The following is a 20,138-nucleotide window of genomic DNA, read 5'->3' on the forward strand; positions in this document are numbered from 1 at the left end:
CGCCATACGAAGCAGGTGCACCGTCAGCAGTCGTGGCGAAGGGGTTACCTTGTGTTTATGGCATGTGGTCGCGGCTTTGTGGATGCTGTTGTACATTGTGAGGATGTTCTCTTCGCTGCTCTACATACCCCTGCTCTGGCTGCCCATGTGCCCCTCCCATGGGTAATCCATAGGGGCTCCCCGGGTGAGGATGACCACATGGTTGGTCGTCTTGATACACATTACTTGGTCTGCTTCTGCATTCTCGTGAGAAATGTCCCCACCTCCCACAATTCCAACAGTTCCCCTGTCCCCCCCCTAGGACCTTGTCCCCCATAACCTCCATTTCCCCCGTATCCTTGACCACCCCCTCTGCGGCCCCTGTAGCCACCTCGTCCTCCGCGGGGGGCCCACTCTTGCCACTGCGGACCTCCGTATTGCTCCTGCCCATTCCACTGTGGCTGCCCGTTGCCTGCCCAATTTGCTGCCCTCCTCCCTTGTATCGCTACCAGTCCTTCCTCCTCTTCCCCCTCCCTGTCATGGGGGAGTGCTGCCACAGCTGCAGCAACCTTCACCAGCTTCGTTTGTACTAACTTGGCCTCATCCGCCAACCTTTTTTGGGCAATTTCTTTCTCCCTTTCTTTTATTCTTTTGCAGTGGTGCACTATTATGCTTTGTATTTCCGGCCACCCTTTCGCTTCAATCCCTGCTATTTTGTCGAGTGCTTTTTGTACCTCTTTTGGGAGTCCTCTCTTTATTATAAAGTAAAATAGGGATTTTGACTGATACCAGGGCGTGCCCGTTTCAGCTCTCCACATCTCCTGCACTCGATAAATGTAATCCATAGCATCCTCCCCATCATTCCTTGTGCACTGCATTACTGACTGTAAATCTGGTGTGTCTGGAAATGTTTCTCTTAATGCATCCCATACCCTTGCGCGCACTGTGTTAAAAGATGCTCCATCATGGCGATCACAATCCAACGTCACTCCCGGGAAGCCTTCCATCTGCCTGTTCACCCACTGCCGATACTAGCAGACTTTTGACATCTCCTACTGCTAATGGCACTCCTGCAGTATGTTTTTCAAATGCATATATCCACTTACTTACCCCTCCTGATAGCGGGGGTAATGATTTTAGCAAATTGGCTTTGTCCATCTGGGCCCAGGGTATGCAATTTGGTCTCCCACCTCCCCTATGTATCAATGGGAGTTGTAGTTTGCCTTTTGTCATTGTCACTCACCTTCAATCCTTTCCTTCCTAACGGTGCCATTTTGCCCACTCTATTCCTTAACCTTCCTGTCCATTCCTCTTCCATTGTCTTTCCCAGAGATGTTCCCTCTCCTCTACCTGATCCTCCTCCCATCGCCACACTCACCTCCCACTTTCCTGTTCATCATCCTCAATATCGCACCACAGTTCTTCCATGCCGCCGGTAGCCATTCCCTCTTCACATGTGTTTTCATCCATCTCCTGTGGCCCCAGTTCTATTATTCGAGCTGGCTCTTCCTGAATCATGAACAGTATTTCCCCTTTCTTCCATCCCTCTTCAGTTGACCTGTCGAGTGCCTGTGCTCTAGGTCTTTGCTCATTTCTAGCAACACTTGTTCCATTCTGGGGGTGTGTGTGTGTGTGTGTGTGTGTGTGTGTGTGTGTGTGTGTGTGTGTGTGTGTGTGTGTGTGTGTGTGTGTGTGTGTGTGTGTGTGTGTGTGTGTGTGTGTGTGTGTGTGTGTGTGTGTGTGTGTGTGTGTGTGTGTGTGTGTGTGTGTGTGTGTGTGTGTGTGTGTGTGTGTGTGTGTGTGTGTGTGTGTGTGTGTGTGTGTGTGTGTGTGTGTGTGTGTGTGTGTGTGTGTGTGTGTGTGTGTGTGTGTGTGTGTGTGTGTGTGTGTGTGTGTGTGTGTGTGTGTGTGTGTGTGTCTGTGTGTGTGTGTGTGTCTGTGTGTGTGTGTGTGTGTGTGTGCGCAATGTCATCAATTCAACATCATTTCTTTACAACTCATTGAAACATTGTTAATTTAGCATGTGCAACATGGGACAGACGTTTAGCATACAACACAGAACATTTACTCCTCCCCTTTTTCCTTGCCCTGTACTTCTCTCCCTGATAAGGTCCCCTTTCCCTAGATCATCATTTGTCCCCAGAACTTTTAAAGCTTGTCATCTTTTGCTCAACACTGAGGTCCCACTACTGGAGTAGAAGAAGAAAGAAAGTAGCAGTTTCTAACGTATACACTGTGTCTCCCTATTTTCAGACACCTTTATTTTATTCTCCACTTTTCACTTATTCCCAGTACTAGTTGAGATAGCACTATACTGCGCCGCCTTCTACCCCCTTGCAGAGCTGGGTTCCCGTCTTTTATCTTTTCTTATTTCACCTTTTTTGTCCTAATGGCCATATGCAGAGAAAGTAAAGTAAATACAGACAGCATTAATAGTTGAAAATACCCCTTGAATGACCTTGTGTACTCTGACTCCCTTCCCCTTCACCCTTTATAATCACTTGCACTTAATACTCACGTGCCCGTCTTGAATTGAGATTCTCCGGACTGGGTCCGTCCAGGCGGCGCTGCCACACACTCAATGGCCGCCCCCCCGGCTCCGGCGAGCAGTACTACAAGGGCTTTTTTGGAACGGGACCCCGTACCCTTTGTCCTATTCCGTGCGCACGTCTAAGCGTACCAGTTGCCGTAGGCAGGCAGCTCTCTTGAGCCACCCGGAATTTCTTGTGCCAGAGGGGACGATGAAAAAAAAATGTAATCACGTCGGGGTCACCACTGTAAGCAAGCGTCCCTAAAAGGCAATACCCTCCCCACAATGAGAGGCAGTAAAGGACACACCCTGAGCGGGAATGAGGCCAAGACCAAGTGCGGGTAAATGTAAAAGGTTCTTTATCTAGTCAAATAGGGCATGCAAAGGACTCTGCAAGCTCTGAGAGCGCTCTGACAATCGCAAAGACAGTCTTATTTATTACAAAACTTCGTCATGAGACCTACACACTATAGGGGGCACATAGTCTTGGGGACTGGGTGGCGTCGACTAAGTATAGGCGCAGTATTGATGAGCAGCTCCATGATTGGTGGACATCAGCGTGGTGCCAACATGGGGTGGATGGGTCAGCTGGGCTCATCGGGGTGGGGCTGCCAGGCACGGTCAGCGTCGTTGATGGATGATTGCCCTAACATTCTGCCCTTCTGGCCACACACACAAACACTCATCCGTTTAGACGATTCCAGTTGTCCTGTAAATCCTGCAATATGTTACTCTAAGGAATAATAGGATACAGGAGAAACGCATGTAATGTGGAGCCCTACCAATACATCAGGACACTGTTACGTCTGACCTGTTGAACGGGAGTCATAAACTTGGGTGTCTGGTCTGAGGGCATGAGGTGAGCTGCCCTGTCATTCTGGTCTCGTTAGATGTAGTGAAGAATTACTTTATGATATGTTAGTACAGGATTGAATATCTGCTTTCCAAGACCCATTAACTTGGGGTGAACCGGAGTACCACTGAATCAGCGAGGGTGTACCTCTGGCCCCTTGAGGCAGTGGGGCTTAAGACCTGGTTGTAAATAATTCATTTGGCCGACCATGGCGGTTTTGGACATGGGGCAGGTAAATACTTGAAGCGGGTCCAACAGAATGAGGCGAGGTGAGGCTGCGCTGCTCGCGCACCAGCTAGTCCTGGCGGACCTTGGCGGGAGGAGGGGGAGATGGCCTTGTGTGTGTGTGTGTGAGCAATTCTCTGTGCTTGGGCTGCACACTATGCGGAATGAGGAGACTTAATAAAATTAGTAATATTAGAGTGATCACACATTTCTACTGTCTATACATGTGTGTACTATTTCATATGTACCTACGAAAGTTTGGCAGTGTTTCATACATCAGTGAACATTGGACGACTACATTTTAGCAATCTCACACGGTAGTAGTTCGATAACACATGAGATAGCATTAGGTTTGGTGGTGTACTTGGGAGCATAGAAGCAATACATTCAGAGGCGATAATAAATTTTCATGCTTGCTCATACATTTAAACGTGTCCCCCTGTGCGAAACACACATGCTCGCGGTAATGCTTTTTCTGCCTTCCTTTGTACTTAGCAGCATTCGTTAGTTAGCACTAGGTGGTCTGTATTCATTTCTTTCATTGAGTCTTCTAGGCATATGGTATCTTGCATGAGCTAAGGTCACGCTTACTTTACCAATACTTATGAACTTTTATCCCTTCCCAAACATGTATGTTTATAATTAATATAGCACCCCTATGAATCGCTAGGCTCTGGGGTATGGATGAACATCGACAGGGGTTCATACAAGGAGGGTGTTGACAGCATATATTTCACATGTTAGGGGTTAGATGCAGGGTCGAGGCCTGTTCTATTAGGATGGTTTTCTGTTATTTTCCAGACTTGAACCGCGAGTCAGGTCACTTCGGGGACAGTGATGTACTGCGAAAGGTAAATGATACAGTGTTTGTTCTGATACTTGTTCGTGTCTGGTTGCTCGTGAGAACGGGCCTTCAGCGGATCTGCCATGGAGTGGAGCCGCCGGGGAAGGGCATGGCTCCCTGTGAGTGGGGGCCAAGCTGCAGCATTCGCAGCCAGGCTGTCTCGTTGGGGTTCAGGTCGCCATTATCTAAAATGGAGTCCTGATGCTTCCAAAATGGTGTCCATGGTCTGTTACAGTACAACACGATTAGTCCTGTGTGTCGATCAGCAGTCATCCCGCCACCTGGGCCCTGGTGACAGGGGGGCCCCTGACGAGTCACGAACCTCACATAGGTGGGGCATGTCGGGGAGGGGGGGTCTCTTGGACCTATCCTCCCATACAGTGTTAAGGATTTGCACCATTCAAACTGACTGGGGCTGTGCAATCGTGACGAACTCTGGCCAAAACATGTGCCCACCAGCAGACACATTTTGGCATGGATGTGGACTGGGATCAGACAGGCCCAGCCCCCACATCTGGCCACAAACCCATACTGCTGTTTTGCCTGGATAAGGGCTTACCATATAAATACACAAAATGACCAAAGTACAGGCGAAAAAATCCTGTGGCATTGCCACTGTATAGTATATGGTACTCTAAATGGCATTAAACAGTAAAATGCAAAAGTCCACACCAGAACTAAAAGAAACATGGTAAGAAAATATTCTCTGCCACCAGCCCGTCTTGGACACATCATGCAAGTAACCAGAAAGTTACGAAAAACAAAATCATAGGGATACAAAGTATCCCTACAGCACCTCATTGTACAGTGAAGAGTGCAGTGTAAAATAAACCAAGAATTTCACAATGGAGAACAGAATTCTAGTGTACGGATAGCATAGGGACTGCATAGTGCCCAGAAAACAGATATGAGTAGCGGGTTCCAAAGATGTATATCGAGGGAAAGTAACACAATAAAATAATTTCCGGAATGCACACACCCTATTTAAAAGCAAGGCTTGCAAACAAACACACTTACACTAATATCTAAAACAACTAGAAACCCACATTGCAATGCACGTGAAAAGTGTGAGGCACCAGAAATACATATGGCCACAACATTACACCCTTTTACAGAAAAACAGCAAGACAAACAAGGGATGTGGAAAAGCGAACTGGCACCCACACACAACCATGGACTGAATCCAAAATGACCACTAGGATTTTTAAACACTTCCTTTCACATCCTGGAAGTACAAAGCATCATGACCAATGAGCTTGCTACCACTAAGCCCATGCTTTTCTAGCCAATCGGGGAGTTACTATCTGGCCTACACCCTATATAAAAAGTCAGTTTCCAAAGGTTCAGGAAAAAGAGAAGCGGGATTAAAGGGGAGTGCGAGAGAAACTGCAGCTATTTGAGGAAGGCAAGGAAAGATTTAATTCCCTGACAGAGCTGAGGGGCATATGCTGCTTGAGAGGCCCACGGGAGCTTATGGGGCCCATAAGAGCTAAAAAAGTAGGTTGGACCAGAGATAACCAAGAAACCTGAGGAAGATGCAGAGGCGGAGGAACTCGAGAGACTTGGGACTCCCGAGAGATAACAATGGAAGTAATTGGGCCAGGAGAGCGACTCAGACACAGTGAAATCATGTTTGGTGCTACATTCCCGATACTGTGCCAGAGCAAGCAGGATGCTAGATCTCTGGGTGCAGGGTGGGTTGGACACTGCATCGCTCAAAAGTGATCTGATCACTATGTATTTGCATTTATGTTTTAGTATTCGTTTGGAAAGCTGGGTAGACACCACACAGGCCGTACATTGGGCAATAGTACAGACAGTGGAGGCAGTCCATTTGCAGCGTGCATTTACACAGTTAAAATCATAGTAATTAGTGAAGGGATGCAGAGTAGAGTAGGAGGCAATACGCTGGAACATAAAAGGGGTGTTATAAGTCATGGGGAAATACAGCACTATGGAGTATCTTTTCGGCGTGAACTGGGCACCATATTCCTTAAGAGCTAAAAAAAAATCATCCTGAAAGCATTATAGATAATGAGCTGGGCACGATATCCCCGAGGCTGTACGTTGTGATCCAAGAAGCAGGCTGGGTGCTATGTCCCTGAGAATGTACTTAGAGCGGGGTGCCAGATGGAGACAAGTATGGATCCCTATTAGAATGGAGGAGACACCTGGTGCACTTTGATTTAATACATTCCGACAGCTTTTGTACAGTTTATTCACAGAATAGAATATTCATTTCTTTGAAGATAACCCCCTAGCACTCAGACATTTATCTTAATCCCCATCCTGACAACAAAAAAGAGTATTTGAAGCATAGTTCTTACTCATGTGGACTGATGGATCTGCCAAAAAATACTAAGGGCCTCATCATAAGTTGGGCTGGAGCCCTTAAATGCGGTGGTAACGGTATAACCGCCGCATTTAAGGGCTGGCCCTATCACGAGTTGGCCGCTAAATGGGCTTGTTTTACCTCCAGCTTTTTTCTGGAGATGAAAATCTCATTTAGCGCCCTGTTTTTTGCTTTATTACTGCCGGCTGTATTAGCCCGCAGTATTAGCGCCAACAATGCCCCATTGGATCCAATGGAGCCAATGGGGAATGGGGATTTACCGTTAACACCCAACCTGTGATCTGGCAATACCACCGGACTGGTGGGTGCTAAGGCTATTACAGTCGGGAGGTATTACAGCCGGGATACAGCCCAACTCGTGATGAGGCCCAAAGTGTAAAAATCAAACGTGTTTGTGTGTTTTGTGAATGACCGCGTAAGAACGCAAGAGAGTATTTGAATGAGGGGTGTACATACGTGTGTTTGTGTGTGTATGTGAAGTGTGTGTATGTGAAGTGTGTGCATGTGTGTGCGTGTAGCAGGAGAAGAGTGCCTGCCAGTGGTCTCACTAAACTCACTCCCTTGGGACATTGTATGGTTTAAGGACACAGGGGAGAGGAGTCAGTGACAACACCGGCAGCAGGATAATGGGGCTCATTACAAGTTGGGCGGTGCGGGTAAAATGCAGCGGTATTACTGTATAACGCCGCAGTAGCGCACTATCCAACTATAACTTTGGCGAAAAGTAAAATCTGTCAGCTTTCCGCCAAATTTCACCAGAATTACCTGGGGAGGATTACTGGAGCTGTCATTTTGGCAAAAATGCAGCATTGGACTAAAACATTTTTTTTTTTTTTTAAATGGGGGTTTAAACAGCGACCACCACTTGTTTTAATCCAGCGGGTGGCAGTAACAGTAATACAGTTTGGTGGCATCTAGGCAGATTTACCACCCAGATACCACCAAACTCGTAATGAGCCCCATGGGTTTTACAGATGCATGTGTAGCCCACAGCTCTTTTGGGGGATCTGCTACATTCTGCTTTTAAATGTCACTTCATGTTTTTCTTTTTGCAACTGTGGGCTGGTGCACACATGGTTAGTTCTTCTGACTTGCTGGACCTGGGCTGTGATATCAGTGGGGTTACATTGGTCAGCTTGCCTTGACTTGGATGAGGGGAATCCACCACAGAGGGAACTATGATACTAGGAAATTTTGTAACAGGATACGATCTACAGTAAATGACAGGGTGTGCAACTAATGATAGGACAGAAACAGATGCTATTTGACAGCTGGGGCTGAGAGAAATACTTTGAGGAGAGTTGGGGGAGGGAGGAGGGCTGAAGACATCAGATGGGCTCTGGCGAGGACAAAAATAACATTTCCCAGGACTAAGGAGAGTTTTGCAACACAGACATTCCTAGTCTTGCATCTTCCCGGCCAGTGAGCGGAGATGAAGTCTTGTGGAAGTATGCAGTGACGCCCAAGTTGCTGCTTGACAAAACTCCACCAAACGCAGACCTCTTCAAAGATGTGGCTGCTCGAAATCTGATGGAATATGCCACAAGACCATCCGACAACTCCATATGGCCTAATTCGTAGCAGGTTTTAAAACATAGGACAATTCGCCTGGAGATAGTCTGTTTTGTGATAGCTCTTACTTTTGTGAGCGATCCTCCCTTTAAGAAGCCAACAAACAACTGGTCATCTATCCTGAATTCATTGGCTTTGGTAACAGAATTTAGGGATTCTCTAAAGGTCCAGCCTCTTAAATCTTTCCTCGCTCTTAAGGAGAGGAGGCGGCTGCAGGAAAACCAAAAGGTGGATATTCTGCTATAAGTGAAATTTGGAAACTACCATTGGTTAAAAAAAAAATAATAATAAAGAAAAGGGGCATGCCTTGCACTTGTATGCAGTGAAGCCCAAGTTGCTACTTGGCAAATCACCACCAAAGGCATACCTCTTCAAAGAGCTGATGTGGCTGCCATATCTCTGGTGGAATGTCCCTTGAGAGCCTGTGGCACCTCCATATTGGCTGATTTATAGCATGTTGAAATACCAGTTAAGGTCAACGATAATCATTCCAAACTGCGCCGGTGGGGCACAACAATGGGTCCACACCTCTTTCACAACACAAACCAGAGTGCTCCTGCCACGAACAAGCATAGATATAATTGGTGGATGGATGCCTCACAGAGAGCATGACACCAAATGCTTCCTCAGAGATAACAATTTCTGTATTGCAACCTCTCAATAGGCGACATGAAAGATGAGCATCCTGGAATTGAAGTGAAGCACTCTGCCACAAGCTTGCCTAAGCAGATCCACCCCCATCTCAGGGTTCCTCCAAGGAGGGCGAAGCAGTATATCCATCACAAGTGGGTATCAAGTCGTCAATATCCAGTCTAGAGCTGTTAGGATCGATGTTCCACTCTGCTCCAACTTCCTCAGCACCACATGAATCAGCAGAAAAGGGGGGTGTTGAGATGGATTTTCAGAATCCAATCTGGCGTGGATTCTAAGCGGCCAACCTATTATGTTCAACCAGAAACATACCGATGTCTAGCTAAAGAGTTAAGGTAGAGAAGCAAAGCATGAAGGTTTAGACTAGGGGGGGGTTGCGAGAGTGGTCTAGGACTTCAATAAAACACACACAGAGAATGCCAAGGTTCCATTTAGAGAGGGCATGTACAAAAATATAGAATTATTCATTAGGCCTTCAGAATATACTCTAAGCAATTAAACTTTCAGCTAAGTATCATTACACAACTACTATAATATAGCGAAATATGATCACTATTGGGGGTTCTGTTAATAGAACACCAACACTTTACCTTTACAAGCAGTTATGCAATAGTTAACCAAGTCAAGTGCAACAGTTTAAAAACGGTGTGGTAAAGTCAGTGAGAAAATAGGGCAAACAGTGATTTAGAACCAGTATAGACAGGTGAGTAAATTGGGTAGAACATCCAATGATAAAGCTAAGACAAGGTCTATAGTTCTTAATACTTCCAACCCTGCTAAAAACTGTGGCCAAGTGCCCAAAAGTGACAAGTACTTTGAGGAAGGGTTTACTTAGTGTTTCGCAAAAAAAGAATTTCCAAAGGCAGCGGTTGTGAGTAAATGTTCCAGAAAAAGGAATGAAAAGTTAAATAAAGTTCATACAAGATTCTCTCCCAATCCCAGCATTCTCGAAGTCCAGGGGGGATCCTTGAATAGACCACCACTGATCTTAGTCAGGCCCGAGATAGATAGGGCATGCGAGGTGTCAGAAATGAGAGTCGGACACAGAGTATTCATATTCTCAAGTAAAACCATTTATTGAAACATAAATGAGTTGGGAAACTGCATAACTGACCTAAGAGTAATTTCCCTACCGAAAAATCAAAACCAAGAATCAGTCTATGTCAGGAAGTCTGTAACTGAAAAGCCGTCGTTGTGTGCAAAACATCCTATCCTGATCCTCACACTAAAATAAAACAACAAAGGGTGCCAGTAAATGTCTTTTTCTGGATGTTAGCCAAAAAGTGTTCAAAACCAAATCGTAATAATGACTCCAACAAAAAGACGCTTGGGTCCAGGGGGAGGTGCCCTGCCCCTGGTTTCATGAATAGGATGGCAAAGGTTTCACTTTAATTAATAGCTCCTTTGTTTCTTAACTGGACTCACAAAGTTCTTGTTTAAATCACAGATTTTGCAACAGTCTTTCTGTAAGATTTTCTTTAGCTCTGTGGATTGCCAAGAATCTTCATTCAATCTCGATTACCTGGTATACTCTCCTGCTAGGATTTCTTTATAGCTCCTTTCAGATCATATCTCCTGGTATACTCTCCTGCCAAAATTCCTGACATAACTTCAACTGCCTAGTGTACCTGCCTGCCAGGACGTCTCTTAATTGATTCACAGTTCCTTGGTTATACAAAAATGACCTTTACCATGAGGTACTTGCCATATTTGCATATGGTAGCAATTGCTCAAACCTCTCCCCCACACTGGCAGCTCATGCACCTCTATTGGATTGGGGTTTGTCTTGGTACTGTGTCTTGTCTGCATACAAACATTATTTTTATTGGGTGTTGTGATACCACTGTTTCTACACCGAATTCAAATATTCTTCGTATGCTCTTTCCATCGTTAACAATCTCATATTTATCAAATGCGTGCTGGCGTGCTTGTTGGAACGCCCCAGGGTCCCCAGCTGCTTTGGGTAGACTCACCTGTCTCTTCCTGCATCTCTGACTCTGAGCCTTTGTGGAACAGCTGCTTTGTTCGCTTTCCGCCCTGGCGTCAGCAGAGGTCTCTCCAGCCTTCTGTGCGGCTCCGTTGTCACATGCTGGCTTCCTCTCTCGTTCTGATGGATGAACGCTGCTTCCACGAGCGACCCGACACCCAGGAGCTTCTGTGCAGCTCCTTGCATCTCCACAGGTTTGTCTGCGGGGTCCCTCCTCCTGTTCCGGTAACCTTTGTGCGTCTTGCGATGGCGAGCCTCCGCCTGGAGTGTATCGTCCTCTCCTGCACCACTCGACTTCTGAGTGCATTCACCATCTTTAAATGTCCCACGCAATGTAGCCTTTTAAAAACAACTAGTGTGCACTTGTTACTTTGCACAAACTCTCCTCGCCCTCCTCGTCTCAGTACCCGAGTGATTATGGGAGTTGGAGTTCATGAATGTCATCGGGCTTCTACTTCCTAAATGGTTTTTATCAGGAGGTTTGCATATGGTACATTAGAAACAGAAGGTGGTAAGTGTGAGTTATGGGTGTTTAGGCCAATGGTGGAGACCTGACAATAGGCCATTATGAACTCAGGTATCAAAGGGTCTTGCTCATGGGAAAAGGTTGGGATACTGCATCTTGACCAATGGAGACAAAACCTCTGCCTGGTAGTTGTCTCCTCCCATGTGATCCTCCCTCATGAAACCGCCCCCAGGGTCAGGATCAGGTAGCGGCTGCTGTCCCCTGGCCACATGGGAGGAGGCTACCGCCGGGGAATCAGCGATGACTCCATTGGATTCATCACAGTTAGGACGTCCCGCCCATACAAAAACTATGAGGGAGTGGGTAGAAATAGCTGGGCAAACTCACCTCCTCGTTTACTTTGCTTTCTTCAGCAACCAGTTCAGATGTTCCTGAATCCGCTTGGCTCATTTACTTCTGTGATGTGTCAGTTCGAGGAAGGTCCAGGCGCTGCGAGTGCAGTGGTCACTTTCGGTTTCAGGATTGGGTCCTGCTAGTCAGCTATTGCAGGCTTCAGTGATACGGTTCTGAACAGTGGATAGCTGGACAACCATGGCATGACAGGATGATGATCTCCAGGGAACAGGAGACCTTAGGGGACCTCCAGGACATGCTGAAGATGGGTTGCAGCGGGAGTCACCACGGTCAGGCAGCGACAGAGGATCCTCTTAGTGCAAACAAAGAACAGGCCCTGCATGACTTCTCTTCAGTCACAAAGGCTGACACTGCAGGAGCAGGCATCCTGTTACAAAAGCTGGGGATCCACAAAGTTCCAAGGATGCACTCTCAATGGCGACATCTGTAGGAAGTAAGCCCAGGAGAGAGCTGGGCAGTGCACCAGATGGTGCAGGGACACTTCGGAAAGGCTCAGGGACACAGATCCTCAAGCAGGGGTCAGAACAGGTTGTTCCCACAAGTCCAGGAGTTGAAGCACGGACAAAGGCCTTCTGGAGATCAGAAGAGAGGAGAAGGGCTACATCAGGACTTGGCTGGGGACAATGCTGGCCAGCTACAATGGTTGTTGTTGGGTATATTCAGTGGGATGCACTTCTTCGTAGTGTCTTGGCTCCAACAATGATCTGTCGAATGGCTGTAGGAGACTTCCTTTCAACAAGGACTACAGTTGCCACCATGTCCCCCAATGTTAATATTCTGCCTCATTAAAACTGGTACAGGCGGTCCAAAGATGGACAGCCTCTGGGCAACACATATATCCAGCAACATACATTCTGGTTCGGATTTGGACTGGTCCAGAGAACCAGCCACCACATCTGCCCACAAATACAGACTACCAATTTGGGCAGTAAGGCAAGAGCTTTACGCAGGAAAGGGTTTTCCATATATGGCAATTCCAAACTCAAGAAGGCAGGATGAAAGCAAAAAATGGCCAAAGGACAGGGGAAAATCTTGTGGCATGGCCATTTTAGAGTAGTGTACTCTAAATGGCATAATGCCGTAAAATGCATTAATGCACGATTAAAAAGTTGAACCCCCAGTAGAAAAATATCTGCTGCCAGTTGTCTGTTCAGGTTGTGTCTTTTGAGGCAGTAATGGTCTGAGGGGTTCAGAAGAAAGTGGGGACGGGAGTTCCTTCACGGAACGGGGGTATTTGTCCCCAAAAGGGGAGTGTCTCACTGTGAGGTCCCACTGAACGCCACCCTTAGGGGGAAATGTTGTGTAGTGGGCTCACCTTCCTAGCCTCACAGGGAAGGATTCACCTCTGGAGAGAAGTGACGTGATTCTGTGAATAGCCCACAGGCCTTATGTTTCTGTTTAGACACAGACATTGAAATGTGTGGCACAATGCTGCTGTAAAGTTTGGGTGACGTAACATCTATTTCATATAGTTTTTGATGTGTTCCCCAACATAACTGACTGCCCATTGTATTTTCTTCAATGTGTGCTATATAATGCAGCATTTTAACACCATAGTTAAAGAAATCGTCTGCAACAGGTGGCCTCCAAACTCCGACTGTGCTTGCTGGCTTGGGACAATTCAGGGAAAATATGTATGCCCCTCCTCTGGTATGCAGTGTAAGAATATAGTCACTCACTGTAATCACACTTCAAATTGGGTTAGGAAATGTATTTTTCCAGATAAATTATACATAAGAGCTAGATGAATATTATGAAAGAGATATGCACCTACCTGCTTTAGATCAGTCTTGAATTGCTTTAGCTCATACCCTCTGGAGATCCTGGGAGAAAACATTATGGCTCCATGCATGTGGCTGACTAAACCTGTGATAGTACGACGACCAACACCACTGCGACCAGCTAACAGCAACGATCCTCCTGGAAAACTGAGGACTCTGTCTATCCTGGACATATAATCAAGCACTTCATGGAACAGTAAAATATCAAGCTCTTTGTTGTCTCTGCCATACTGAATAATACCCTGGAAAGAATTACACAGATAGTTAGTATTGGGTTGAATCGAAATAATTCGGTTAGCTTTCAAAGTCTTTCAGACAAATTAATGTTCACAATATGACATTCTATTCAACTGCTCAATAAAGATCCCCATAATGAGAATTAAAACCAAACAGCTACATTTTGGTAATGGCACATTATCCATGATTTTAGAATGGGACTAACAGAGCAGGAACCTCTGCATGGGCTCCAAAAAAGACTGACTACCTTCTGTAGAATCAGAACATAACAACCATTTCATAGAGACCACTAGGGCCTTCTGCAAGGTTTTACAAGGTCAGGTAAAGGTTTTCTGCGCTGAGTTGAGAGCAGCTGGTCATATTGTATCAGAGTCAAACATGTTTTGCAATTTCCATAAACGACTCTTAGTTTCCGTATTTCACACAACAACTAGTAAAAGGTTACTCACCGTAATGACAATGGTACTCGTAGTACAAAGTCCTCTTTCCTTCATACTCTTAGTACATCACACACAAATCACATGTTTTTTGCAGCCAGCTGCAAAGCAGCATTCTGATGGAACTTTCCAGCAAGCTTCATTTCAGGCATGCACTATTAAAGCCCGAGCTCGGCACCTCGCCCGTGAACTCTACCCAATCATCAGTCCCTTTGTCAAGTCACACTTGGTCACTTTTGGCAGAGAAAGTGTGAGGGCATATGGAGGAATGGCGACAGTGGAGTACGAGTACCACTGTCCCTATTGTGAGTAACATTTTCGTAGTCTTGCGTGCTGTCCTTTTACCACCATAAACTTTCAAGGGAAAGGGTGACTTGTAGGATACTGTGCAAAGCAATTTTTTTTAAAACATCCTGTCCAATGGCTGAATCGTTTCTTGCAGTGAAGTTGAGCAAGTAGTTGTTCCAAAAATTAAGAGAGGCTTGGTCCAGATGGCCACACTGCATGTGTCCAAAAAGGGGACATGCCTTTGGAAGGCAAATAAGGCTGACTTTCCCCTCAATAGATTTGCAAGGAGTCATTGGGGGGATCACTGCCTTTCAACCTTGGGGTCGTGGTGCAGGATTGACCCTCCTTCTCTGGAAAGTAGGTCTGGGAGAAGAGGTAGTGTGACAGCTGGAGCCACTGAGAGACCGAAAAGGTCTGAATAGCAGATATGCCTGGACTACGCTGGTGAGATAAGGATCATCCTGGAGCGGAATTGCCTACGTGTATTGATCACACGTAGCTGCAGGGGGATTGGCGGGAACGCGTACAGGAACAGGCCCTTCCATGGGAAAAAGAAGGCGTCTCCTAGACTCCTGGCCGGAGGATACCTGGTGGCAAACTTCTGCCATTTGGAGTTGGCTGCAAAAAGGTCGATTTGAGCGTGGCCCCACTTGTCGAAGAGAAAAGACACTTGGGCCTGCTGGAGTTACCACTCGTGGCAGCCCAGGAGTTCCCTGCCGAGTGTGTGTGCGATCGTTTAGTGAATGCCTGCCAGGTGAAACAGTGTGATAAACATCTTCTGAGCAATGGCCCAGCGCCACAGGGTCTGCGCTTCTAGAGAGAGCAAAGCCCCCCTTCCTCTGCTGGAGCTGAAATTTGAAGGACTTGAGGGCCCAGAAGACTGCCCACAGGTCTAGGACATCAATATGCAACACCTTCTCCTCTGGAAGCCAGCGGCCTCTGGCGTACCGTTGGCCCGCGTGGCTGCCCCAACCTTCCAGAGAGGTGTCGGTAGTGACTGTCACCTGATGAGCAGGGGTCTGAAAGAGCACCTTGCAAGAGATGAGGACGAATGGACCACCATGTAGGGCCTGATGGAAGGTTTACCAGGGAATGACCGAATTTAAAAAAAAGTAGAAAATACTGAATTTGTTTTTTTTTTCTAATAATGCAGAGAGAGAGCCCCCCCTTAACTAATAACCTTGCCCCACCCCACACCTATATTTTAATAAAAAAAGGACCAAACATTTCGAAAAAAATGGGTTAAAAAATTCAGTCATTTCTTCCTTGTTTTTTTTGTATTCGATCATTAATACGGATACCTGATGGAAGGCTGGATTGAGGTTGATTTTGTCATTCCATGAGCCTGTGATTTGTTTCCATCTGGCATCTAGAAACTCCTGAAGGGCCCTCATCTGCAGTCTGCAAAAGGTCCCCAAATTGATGCATGAGGATATCATTCCCAGCAGAGACTTGATAGATCTGACTGTTGCAACCTGCGCTGCCGATATCTGTTGCACCTTTCCTAGGATGGCCTTTAGCCTGTCTTCTGATGGAGTCGCTAGACACAACAGCGTGTCGAGGCGAGACCCTAGGAATAGCGCGTTCTGAGACGGCACTACACAGGATTCTTGATAGTTTATCGAGAATCCTAGAGAAATTAGAGTCTGGAGCCTCCGCGGTGTGCTGGACTGCTATTGGGAGAGATCGGGATCGAAGCAGCCAATCGTCCAGGTAGGAATAGACGTAGATTCCATTGCGACGAAGGTGCGCTGCCACCAGAGCCTAGCACTTGCTGAACACCCTTCGGGACGATTTCAGGGCAAAAGGCAGGGCTTTGAACTGGTAATGTCTGCCCTGAATGACAAACCACAGGAACTTCTGAGGTTTCCAATGAATGGGAATGTGGAAGTAAGCATCCTCCAAGTCGAGGGTTGTCGGGAAATCTACTCTGTCAAGTTGGTCAAGCACATGCTGCCAAGTGACCATCCTGAACTTTTGGGACTTGAGGAATTTTTTAAGGCGTCTTAAGTCTAGAATCGGTCCCCACCCTTCTAACTTCTTCTGAACAAGATACAAGAAAGCATCTGGAGTACAGTCCGGAGCCCTGGAGGCACAGAGGGACTGGGAACGTCCCCTGTATGCCTTATGGGTGGTGGAATGGGATGGGCGATGATAGGGTGAGGTGAACCCTGTCGAAGAGCGCGAGACCTCCCTTTTAGAGAAGCAAACGGACTGCCTCCTCTGTTGGAGTGCCCAACGAATGTGCATTTTCGTTTTGGTTTTTATAGACTGTAGGGTGTTGTTGACTGTCTTTTCACAAAGATTTTCACCATCGAATGGCACGTCCACCATCTTTGTCTGCACATTCGGGTGAAAGTTGGTGGACTTAAGCCAACCTTGGCAGTGAAGGGCCACCCTATATCCCAGCTGACAGAACCCTGAATCTGTAATGTCCAGGGTGACAGTGATTGCATGGCTGGAGGCTACTTCCACTTCGTGGAACTAAGCTAGGGCTACCATGTTCTTGTCGTCCAGGAGGCAGTCAATGATGGGTCCCAACTTATACCAAAGCTGTCAATCGTACCTGGAGAGGATGGCTAATACGCTGGCGGCCTTGACTGTAGACTGTGTAGTTGTAATAATGTGCTTCCCAGTTGCATCCAGCTATTTACCCTCCTTGTTGAAGGAACCATAGACAAGGAAGATGGGTTAGAGGACCTTTTCCTTGCAGCAGCAGAGACTACAGAGTCCAACATTGGTTGGCATCTGAGGCACTTTGGGGCTGTGTATGGGACCAGGTACTTTTTCTCTAAACTGTCCTTTTTTGTAGGGGCCGTGGTAGGGGTCTTCATGACCAATAGGTCATCCTCCCAAACGTCATCTATAAGGGCCACTGAAGCAATAGTCTTCCTGGAAGACTCTCACCACGGAAAAAGGAAGCTTTCCGTTTTCTCCTCCTCAGGAATGAGTTTGAACAGCTTTGAGGGCTGTGAGATCATTGTATGAAACAAACCGATCTCATCTTGGGGAGAATCCCTGGCGGGCATGTCAACGTCAGGAGGCTCCCCATCCACGGGAATGTAGACGGCAAAGTCATCAGTGCCTTGTGTATCCTGGGTTGTGCCAGTATCTGTATCAGTTGTCTGTCAGGGCTGCCTCTTTACCCACAGGAGGAGGTGCAACAGGTAATTGCAGAGGGTCAGCAGGGGCTGGGTGAGGCGGCGTCAGCCAGGCCCCGGAAGGCCTTGGAGGACTCCCTGGTAGGTATTGCCGTCGCTGGAAGACACTGCTGGATCTCTGACACCAATGTGTGAAGAGTTGTTAAAATGTCTATAGACATCTCTAGGCCCTGCAGGAGCCCGCAAATTGTCATGAGGCCACGGGCTAGTAGGCTGAGATGGTAGGCGAGATGGTTGAACCCCTTGCTGAGGCACTGGCAGAATAGGATCAGGTTCTTCCTGACCGCCGTCTTGGTCAGAGTAGAATCCCTCTGGTAGGTCCTCTTCAGAAGGACTGGGGATGACACTCTGGGGGCCTCAACAGAGACAGCATCAAGAGTGGTGCAGCTTGGGTGGGTCTTGGGAGGAATGTGAGAGCTGGAGGCATCTCTGCCTCCTTTCCTATGGGCACTAGTTGGAGAAAATCCTGAAAATAGTCTTGACTGTTCTCCACGTTTACCTTGATTGGGTTTTGGCTAACCTCTCAGATTTCCCTTTTTCACTATAACTAGGGTAGGCTCTGTAAAGAGAAGTTCCCAGTCTCTCAGTCAATCAAAAGTGATGAAATAAACAATGTTCATAGGTATAGGATTCCAAGGCTAGGGTTGTGTTCCTTTCCTCTGGACTTCTACTTTCATTCCTTTTGGGCTTCTGAGCCCCATATCCTTTGAGGTAAATGTCACTCAGTAATTCATAGGGATATACTTCTTAGATTCACAGTTCCCATATCCCACTAATTTGGCACACTTCCCTACCAACCATAGGATTATGTCCTTTTCACTTTCAGGGTTCTCAACCCACTTGTTCTCAACCTCTTATGTGGGTGAGGGTCCCAGACTTGCAAGGATCTGACCGGCTTGGTTTACTCTCCTGCCAAGCCGTTCTCCTCCCTCTGTCCTCATTCTTCTTGACCTTTCCTCTGCCTTTGCCACGGTAAACCACAACATCCTGATCGCACGTCTCTGTGACACCCTGGGAATCACAGGTCAGGCTCTCTGGTGTGGCTAACCTCCTTCCTTTCCGACGACCCATTCCTGGTGGAACTTGGGTCCTTTCTCTCTATTATCACCCTTTCAACCTGTGGTGTTCCACCGGGGTTCTAACCTATCCCCCTGGTTCTTCAATGTCTACAAGGCTGCCCAGGCACGTGTGATTGCCACTTTCACCTCCAGTGTTATGCTGATGACATGCAACTCTCTTTCAGGCTACCCTCAGCCACCTCCTCTACCTCGCTCATATCGGACGGTCTGTCCGCAATTCAGTCATGGTGTGTTGCAAATGACCTCTGCCTCAACTTATACTTGGCCTCGAGCCCAGTGACCGCATCTCTCCAGCGCAGAAATCCCTCCACTGGCTCTGTGTGGCTGCAGCGAACAAGTTCAAGACCCTCTGCATTGTCCACATGGCTTTCTGGGGCCTGGGACCTACCTATCTGCAATGAGGCCTACCTAAATACTGTACTTCCCGAGCCCTCCGCTCAACTACCCCCAACCTTCTGCGAGTGAGCCGGTTCTCCAAGCAGAGATTTGGAGGGAGATCTTTATCCTCAGCAGGGGCCTCCTTCGGTAATAGCCTGCCTGCCGCCCTCCGTCTTGAGCCTGATCTCCTTAAGTTCTGGAAACTCCATTCCTCTTCTCCTCTTCCTTCTCTCTCCCTCTACCCTGCTAACCTCTCTCTCCGCTCTATCCACCTCTCCCTCCTTTTCCACACAGCTTGCTGACTGGCCGCTGGGTGTACCTCAGTCTCACAGGTCCCTGGCACCCTTGCCAGTCCTCTCGCACTTGCCTCCGGTCCTGCACCTGCCTCATCGCTACTGCACTTGGTCAATGACCCATGAGAGTGGCATCTCTCAGCACTTAGCCCAGTTTCTGATTGACTGGGCGCACTTGGACTCCCCCGCCCGCAACTTGTTCTACCCCCTCTCCTCTCCTGTACCGTCTGTGCACTTGCACGATCTGAACGTACCATGCCTTGAAGATCTTCTTATCTATCTTCCCTGTCTCCCCTCCGTGCATGGTTGCGCCTCAATGCACTTGGAAATACTGCAGAATCGTCGTCAGACCTATTTGCTGTTATCTACACTGTTAATTTTATTATATGCACTTACTCTGCCTGTGCAGACTTGTATCGTTCAGAAATTCAAGGGCTCTGAATGACCGCTGTTTTTTCCCCTTGTTCCCTCCCTCCTTGAGCCCTTTGAAACACTTGCCTCGTGTATAGGCGCTTTCCAAAAAAACATAACCATACCATAGACTGTCTCCCTTTCTGTTACAGGGTCCCAGAACCTCGTATTCCTCGTTACTTCAGGTATGTGCCTTTCA

General features: G+C 47.3%; 1 protein-coding gene across 3 annotated transcripts in view; it reads right to left on the minus strand.

Moving 5' to 3' along the window:
• Window positions 1–20,138, minus strand: part of DYNC2H1 (dynein cytoplasmic 2 heavy chain 1) — a 3,314,293-nt gene that overhangs the window by 1,569,713 nt on the left and 1,724,442 nt on the right. For all 3 annotated transcript variants that reach the window (XM_069639013.1, XM_069639012.1, XM_069639011.1), the window contains exon 49: window positions 13,649–13,897. In XM_069639013.1, the coding sequence (XP_069495114.1) occupies window positions 13,649–13,897 (249 nt within the window). The remainder of the gene's footprint in view (window positions 1–13,648; window positions 13,898–20,138) is intronic.

Source organism: Ambystoma mexicanum, chromosome 7q (genome assembly GCF_040938575.1).
Source record: "Ambystoma mexicanum isolate Mex_15411 chromosome 7q, UKY_AmexF1_1, whole genome shotgun sequence".
Classification (NCBI taxonomy): domain Eukaryota; kingdom Metazoa; phylum Chordata; class Amphibia; order Caudata; family Ambystomatidae; genus Ambystoma; species Ambystoma mexicanum.